The sequence below is a fragment of the Convolutriloba macropyga genome, chromosome 4 (assembly GCF_964194025.1).
Source record: "Convolutriloba macropyga chromosome 4, txConMacr16.3, whole genome shotgun sequence".
Taxonomy (NCBI): Eukaryota; Metazoa; Xenacoelomorpha; order Acoela; family Convolutidae; genus Convolutriloba; species Convolutriloba macropyga.
The window spans coordinates 74618316-74626251 of NC_134471.1; the positions used below are offsets into that span (position 1 = coordinate 74618316).

At 34.8% G+C, this 7936-nt stretch overlaps 1 protein-coding gene across 1 annotated transcript; it reads left to right on the forward strand.

Moving 5' to 3' along the window:
• Positions 1-38: 38 nt before the first annotated feature.
• Positions 39-7705, forward strand: LOC142338671 (putative transporter SVOPL). The gene is made up of 3 exons (XM_075388534.1): positions 39-310; positions 1717-2064; positions 6557-7705. The coding sequence occupies exons 1-3, from the start codon at positions 205-207 to the stop codon at positions 7603-7605; spliced, it is 1503 nt and encodes a 500-aa protein (XP_075244649.1). The 5' UTR covers positions 39-204; the 3' UTR covers positions 7606-7705.
• The last annotated feature ends 231 nt before the right edge of the window (positions 7706-7936 follow it).

Sequence of the window (7936 nt, forward strand, 5' to 3'; positions counted from 1 at the left end):
AAAATAAAAAACACAACCTAAATTGTTTAGTAAACAAAACCAGTTCTCAAAAAAAATTACAATTGTACTTTTACTTCACTTTAATTTGTTTTGAGAGGACAGCATTAATTTTGAGCAATAACACAATTAAAAGAGTGCGATCTGTAATCTTTACTAAAAAAATAAATTTTTTAAAACTGAATTTTAAAAAATTCGGTGTTTGACATGGACGAACAGGGAAGCGAAAGGGATGCGCTGATCAAACAAGAGGAACGAGAGGAATCGGAACATTCTTGTACTTCTGAGGACTCCATTTCATATTGCATATCAGGCTACTGTTTCCTTCTTTCTTCTGATTACCTCATATTAGATTATATTTTGTTATTTTGAGCTTTTGACAGAGACCCCGACAGCACATAAAAAGAAACCCAGTGAAACGAAACTTGATACACCTCGCCATGCCTTGCAAGATATTATTTTCTCGACAACCATGCAAAGATCTTGAAAGTTCGTACAAATCTTGATAGTTTCATTGTAAATACCATGTCAAGATCTTAGCAAGATTTACCAAGATTTAGTATATTTCTTATCAAGGTGTACCAAGTTTCATTTCACTGGGAGTCTTTGTACATAATGCGCAAATTTAATATCTAAATTCACTGAAACTCACTGAAAAAAAAACGGGTTTTTTGCCATTATACCCCTCCATGAAATAAAAGCCTCCATTCTGGTATAATTACTATGATTGGGATGGGGGGTATAAGGCTCATTGAAAAAATGTAGAAAGACAATAGTTGAGGCATTCCTTCATTACAAGCGTCTACTGGCACCAAATTAAACTCATAAAAGTTTTTAGTTGCAAAAAAAGTAATCTTGACTTGCATAACAATAAAAAGGATAGGATTAAATATCGCTAAATATATTGTACTTTATGAATCGTTTTAAGACAAGCCAGCAAAAAGTATAAGCCAGCTTCAAAAGTGAGTGAACTTTTTGTGAGCTCCTTATTGGCACCGGTTGAAACTTGTTTAGGTAGCTAAGGTGAAGTTTTGAGGCTTTTTACTGAGGTTTGATCGACGTCAACACTTTTAAAATGTAAGGAACAAAATTGATTTTTAACTCTCAAAAGTTTTATTCGCATTTTGTTCCTGGTGAATATGAGGTCGAAATACGTTTTGGGCCATCTTAATATTAAAACAAAATATGTTTTTAGCCATCTTATTTTGGGGCAGAATATTATCATAGAACGACAAAAACGAAAAGAGATGACAACAATTTTTAGCGTTTTCGGAATAGAAACAACAAGACACACAACAATTGATTGTTCCAAAAACGGAATATCCAAAAAAACCAAAAAACTAAATAAGCAGTGAAAAATTGATTAAGGGATACATCACAAACAGTTTGATATGAAACAACCGCATAAGAGATAGATTATTTGAATCTTTTCCGTTTGTGCCCTCCCCTCCCCCCCCCCCCCCCCACCCCACCCCAGCTTAGTGGGCGCATATTATTTGCCCCCCCCCTCCGAGCGCACCTGCCATATTTTAAAATAATGATTTACTATGTAATGACACGTGCTCTGTAACTGGGGGCGCATAACGTACAGGGGCGGGGGGGGGGGCACAAACGGAAAAGGTTCGAATATTTTACGAGTTTACGAGTTTTTATCAAGTTTTCATGATCCCAATTTTCATGTTACAAAATTCTGACAAGGAAACAGTTCTAATTTATCAGACCTCATCAGTGACATTGGCTGTGGAAAATACCAGGCCATGGTCGTATTCATAACATTCATGGGATACTTTGCCAAACACTCCATTATGGACATGATGCCAGTACTCTCAACCAGACTGTACGTCCAGTTTGACTGGACACCTGAACTTGAGTCGGCCCTGGGTGCTGCAACGTTTGCGGGGCAGACTTTGAGTTACCTTTTGACCGGATTGCTGGCCAGCAGAGTCGGCAGGAAAACATGCACTGTCTTTGGAATGGTCTGGACTGTGTCTTGGACAATTTTGTGGAGTTTCTCCTGGAGTATCGAATCTCTAATTACAATTCGATTAGTATCTTCATTAGGAGTAGGTGAGTCAAATCTAATGTCGCTGATTTTAAAGAAAATAAAATTTTGTAGAAATATTGAGCTTGAACTGCGAAGACAATGATATTAATAAAAAGACAGCCCGTGTGAGTCTGTGTACAGAAGAGATTGTTCCAACGCACGTCTCAATATTTGTAAAATTTTTCTTCGTTCTGAGATTTTTTTCAGCGTCGAGGAGAATTTTGCTGCTTTTTCTTTAGAGCAGTTTAAGGACATATTCTTTAGTATAAGAAAAATAACTAATATTTTTGTTCTGTCACTTGATTCTTTCACTGAATAGGAGAACCAGGGATTTTTTTACCCATTTCTAGAAGAACAAGATTTTCGGGTGTAAATTGAACTTCACTAAGATTATCCGGTCAAAAAAATTATGGCGTTCAACAGAAGACAATCAGAGTCAGAAAATTTGACAGAACCGATGACAGTAATTTGCGAAAAAACGGTGCCGGAGATGCCAGCACTCAAAATAGAAACTAGGATTAATTTGATGGTTAAAGCATTGTTTATTTAGCATTACAAATAGGAAACGCTTCAAATTAAGCTGAATATAAAGTATGTCAAAACAACTTTTTGTTATGAGCTTTTTTATACTTAAATACCTACAAAACAAAAACTTTTAAAAAATCTAGCAAACAATCAAAGTTTATAATTTAATTTGGCTAGAGATATTATAATTCAACTTAATTCAACACTCTAGTAGTTTGGGGGCTAAAAATTTTGTTTGTTATCTGAAGAAAAAAACAAATAAGATAAAAACAAATAAAATAACATTTTTTGCAGAAACAAGGTTGATTTGTGTTTTTTGTTACAATCAATCAATTGTCAAAAATTTACAAATAATGTTTTTACCGGTTAATCAGTGCACAAAAAATGGAAATTTTTTTTAATAGTCTTGACAGGTTGCAATAAAATTGACATATAATTTTTTGTTTTTCACCAACAGTAAAATAGATAAACTATGATCAAAAATTTTTATACAATTTTGATAAGCGATTTTGATACGTGAACTTATTTTGAGAGGTCTGTTTATTCAAACACGGAAAAACGGTGACATCAAACAAATTCTTGTTAACCACTAATAATTTTAAAAATAACAGAAAATGGGCTGAGAAAGACAGCCAAGTTTTTGTTCAAATTAAAAGTTGTCTCGTATAGTCTTCAAATTTAAGTTATCCCACATTGTTAAAGTTAGGAATTTTTTGATGCTGCAGTTCTTAATTACGGAAATAATTTGTAATAAGATGTACGAAATTTAATAATACCAAAGTTTTATATCACTAAAATTGAGAAACAATTTTAAAAAAACCACAAAATGCATCTGCGATGCATTAGACTACACAATTTGAAAAGCATACTTGTTTCTACAAGCTTGTTTAATAATTGTCTCGGTAATCTTTTTTCATAAAGTATTTAAAAAGTCTGAACCCCAATGGTCGCGCAGAAAATTGTTCAACAAAAAATGAAACATTTTTTTTCTAGGGAATCTGAAAAGAAACAATAAACTATGTTCCATTTTTGCTTAGAAACTACGTTGTCTTTGTTACTGTTATTTCAAGCTAATAAGACTGGTGACTTCTTTGATATTCGCTTGAATCTTTTTTAATATGCGCTTTGTGGTTTCAAAATTGAGAGGGATATTCAAAATAATAATTAAAAATTATTTTATTCAACGTCACGTTCTAATGAAATATCAATAACTTGCTTTCTATTGTTTTAATCAAGTATTGCACATTGCGTCTGTCACATACATTTCATCCAAATTAAATTGATGACGACAAGTTGAATTTATAAGTTTGAAGAAAAAAGTGAAAGCAAAATTATTACTTTTTCTTTCCCGAAAGAATTTTTCTAAAGAAGGCAATTTTTCTTGATTTTTGTCAAGATAATATTACATACAAAATTTAAAAATAACAAACGACAGTTTGGCAAAAATTTTTGAAGTTAGATGCCAAGATAACTGATGCACAAAAACAAAAATGCCATAATCATCCATATTTATTGGAACTTAAACAAAAAACTCTGCTGTGTTTTGTGACCATTTTTTTTTAAATCAAAAGACTTTAAAATATTAGCTCTTGTTTTAGAAACTGCAATAATTTTCAGTTCAGTGACCCCAGATTGGAACAAAAATTTTCATGTTATGTCTATTTTTGAAATTAAAACGAAGTAAAATGAACAAATTTTTGTTTAGTAATTTACGCGCTTTGCATAATCATCTGAAGTGCCGTTGCAGAAAATTAGCTCAAAAATATGTTTTTTTAATTTTAGTTTTTTTAATTATTGAATGGAAATTTGAATGATCGTAATCGGCGGAAGGGACATGTTAGCTGACGAAGTTTAAACCTCGCAAAACTATTTTGAAAACATCATTTATGAACTACTGAACTGAAACAAAAAAAAAAGTAATGCACACTTTTGCTGACAATATTTAGATCTCTTAGAAATATTTTAAAAACAACATTTTGATCAAAGATCATCATGCTGGAATATCAGAACTGTACAAGGTTACCACCAAGGGCTATACTGGCTTGCCAGGACAGCTTTTGTTTTCGATCTTTTCTAAATCAAATAACTCAAAAATATTAATTCTAATTAAAAAAACTGAAATGATTTCTACAAACACTAGACCCGAACAAGAAAATTCATATTTTATCAACCAATTGTTACGAGTTTATTGCCGTAATCAAAAACTGAATATAATAGGATCCCACAAAAAAGTGGAAACCAAAAAAGTTTTCTTCGAGACAAAAAAAATGTTGTTTCTTTTTAAATATTGTCCGTTTAACAATGACTTTTTTCAAGACTTATAATTACTACTATGCTTTGTGAGGTGCAAAATTTTGCAAGTATAAAAGTTTCTGCTGAATTTCACATAAGTTTTGGTTTTTAAAAGTTATGGTTACCCATTTCCTCCAGCAGGCATGAGCGAAGCTGATAAATAGGCAATTATGGATCACTAAGCCATCGATTAGCAAGCATGAAATAATCTCTTTTAAGTTGATGAGATCACTGCCACTTTTCAATGTAAATTATGCAATCAATATTGTTTTTCCTTCTCTAGTGATCAGCTGGTGGCGGTCAAGCAAGCCGATAAGCAAGCACGCCGAATTACGAAAATAAGGTTAAGTATTTCGAAATTTTTTGGGATACCCGTATTTTAATTTGCCCCTGGTGGGCCAGTGGGCGCGCTTCACGCGCGTTGATGCGTCGCCGCGATAACGGCCCGCGGTTTCCTTATTAAAATTTAAAGCGGATGAGAGGCATGAACATGGACAGCGGTCCGCTGACGATTGGACCCACTAGATGTCTAAAAATTGACTTTTTTTCTGTTTCTTTGTTGCTTTGGGATACATTATGTACTATAATATTATGCACAGTGTTGATTGTAACGGTTAAAAATGTATTAATTTTGATAGATTACATAACTATTACATAATTTTTGGCTTGCTTTTATGTCGGCTTACTTTTACTTCGGCTTACTGTGTGTTCACCTGATCAGCCATTAAAAGAGCGCCCTACCAACAAATTTTATTTTTGCGCTAGTTTGAAGAATTTCCAAAGGCCTTCTAAAGTGTAATACCAATACCAAATTCAATGTTTTTTATTTGTATGATCTACCATAAACTACAGTTTAAACATTACCAACTAACATCGGGTTAATTGCTCTGAAAGGACCGGCGAGCGGCTGTCGTTGTCAACGGCTAGCTAAAGTTTAGTGAGGATCACTTTAGATTAATTGAAGGGGCGTGAAGTGAGAGCAGCGGGGGCACTGGGATGGGCTGAGGGGGCAACAGTGGGGGAGGCGCTTACGGTCTGAATGATATGCAGGGGTGCCGATTGGGGGGTGGGGGTGAAGTGAGGGTGAGGGGGCTGGTGTGTGTGTGCGTGTGTGTGTGTGTGTGTGTGTGTGTGGGGGGGGGGGTGGGGTTGGGTGCTTAAACCCTAAGAACCGCTCTTCACATCATAAGTATAAGTCTCCAAAACAGTTTCTGTGAATCGCATAATTTGAGACTAGTGAGCTTTAAGGCTCTAAGAGAACTTAATGCTGGGCGGCACCTGTTTATCCCGTTTTTGATGACGAAAAATCGGTCAAGCGAAAAATTGCATTGAAAAAGACCAACAGGACTCATATAGTTGCAACAAACTTCGTTTGAGAGCAATTAATAGTATATAGCAATAAGTAAAATTATTCCTGGGTCACCATAGCCCACAATGTAAGGCCTTTAAGGTGTATTAAGATACGTTTTGTAGAATTCAAGAGGTAAAATGGACTAAATCGTACTGGCAGATTCAAAAGTAGCAAGAGTTGATTCGAATGACGTGAAATGCTTAAGAGAAATTAACGTTCTTTGGACAGGTTTTCGCTTCTCTAAAAAATTATAAATAGGATTAAAAACATCTGGTTGCCGCTTAGAAACTTGCCAGATTTTTGAAAAATTTGTAATATTTTTTATTATCAGAGTTGATGTAATTTAGGTAGCATCTCAGCCTTACACCCCCACTTGTGCGAAGTTATCCCTCAGAAGTACATTTGGATTGGGATTTTGTTGTCGATGTTTGCGGGCGAAATACCCGGCAAATCGCTACCCTATCTAATGGGTCTGGTATTATTTGGTGGGGACTATCATCAAATCTGGTGGCGATATTATATCTTAGCTTTATGTGTCCCTGGTTTGTTTTTCATTCTATTTTCTTTGTTATTCCTTCACGACTCTCCAAAATACCTTCTATCGCGAGGCAATGAAGAAGAAGCGAGGAAAATTCTGAACAAAATGGCCAAAATTAACAATAAAACCAGAATTCCCGAAACTGTTACGCTGGAATTAGACCTGGATCTGGACACGAATACAGATACTAAAAATGGAAGTTTCAGAGATGCTTTTGCAGAGGTGGTCAAAAACATGACAATTCTGCGAAGTCTAGTTGGTGTTGTTATGATTGGGTTTTTGACAAACTTTACGATGAGCGATCTTGGCTATATTGCAACTGAACTTGTATTTCTTAGAGGTCAAACTGACGCTGATTATTGTATTGGTACTAAACAAAACTCATATCTCCTGAAATATTCAGACTATTTTTTACTTTGCTCCTTCATGACAATTTCGACTTTAGTTCAAATTGCAGCAACTATTCCTGCTAACTTGATCAATTCTGATTTCAAAACAGCGTCTATTGCATGCATGTCATTTTCGTTTTGCATAGCTGCCTGTCTTTATACCTGCCCTCCAATTTGGGTGACTTTGTTAATTTATTGTCTAATCGACACAACAAGTATATTTTTGGAACTGAGTTATTCCATTTACCTGTCCAGAATTCTGCCGACTAATGTTAGAAGTGTATTGTATGGGACTGTGTTCTTTCTGATGTCTTTACCACTAACTGCGACCCCATATCTTATCCAAGTTCTCTCGAAAGAGTCTGTGCATTATGTTACTACAGTGACTTTATCATTTATTACTTTTGGTTTATTAGGAGCCTTGCTTCTTCCTTCAATATCAAGTCATAAAAATCACATTGAAAACTGATCGCAATTTGTACTTCGCAACCCGTACCTAAGGCTCAGTGTCAATCAGCACTGATTCAGAACAATTTCAGAGAAATTTCATGATTCAGAACTGATTCAGAACTGATTCAGAAGGATTTCAGAACCCACTATGAAGTGATTTCTGAATTTATCTGAATCAGAGCAAATTCTGAGAAAATATTCTTTATTCTTCTGAATCGGAGCATAAATCAGAATGAAGCACTGAATTAGCTCTGAATCAGACAAATTCAGTGCAAGAGGTGACCTGAATTAGACTCTGACTCAGTACTGAATTCGACTAAGACTTAGGTACGGGAATGTATAACCCAGTA

Bases quoted from the DNA above. Each gene is read 5' to 3' on its own strand.
- LOC142338671 (XM_075388534.1), top strand. From the start codon at position 205: ATGGACGAACAGGGAAGCGAAAGGGATGCGCTGATCAAACAAGAGGAA. The intron at 311-1,716 runs GCTACTGTTTCC...CTAATTTATCAG, and splicing joins CATTTCATATTGCATATCAG to ACCTCATCAGTGACATTGGC. The intron at 2,065-6,556 runs GTGAGTCAAATC...GATGTAATTTAG, and splicing joins AGTATCTTCATTAGGAGTAG to GTAGCATCTCAGCCTTACAC.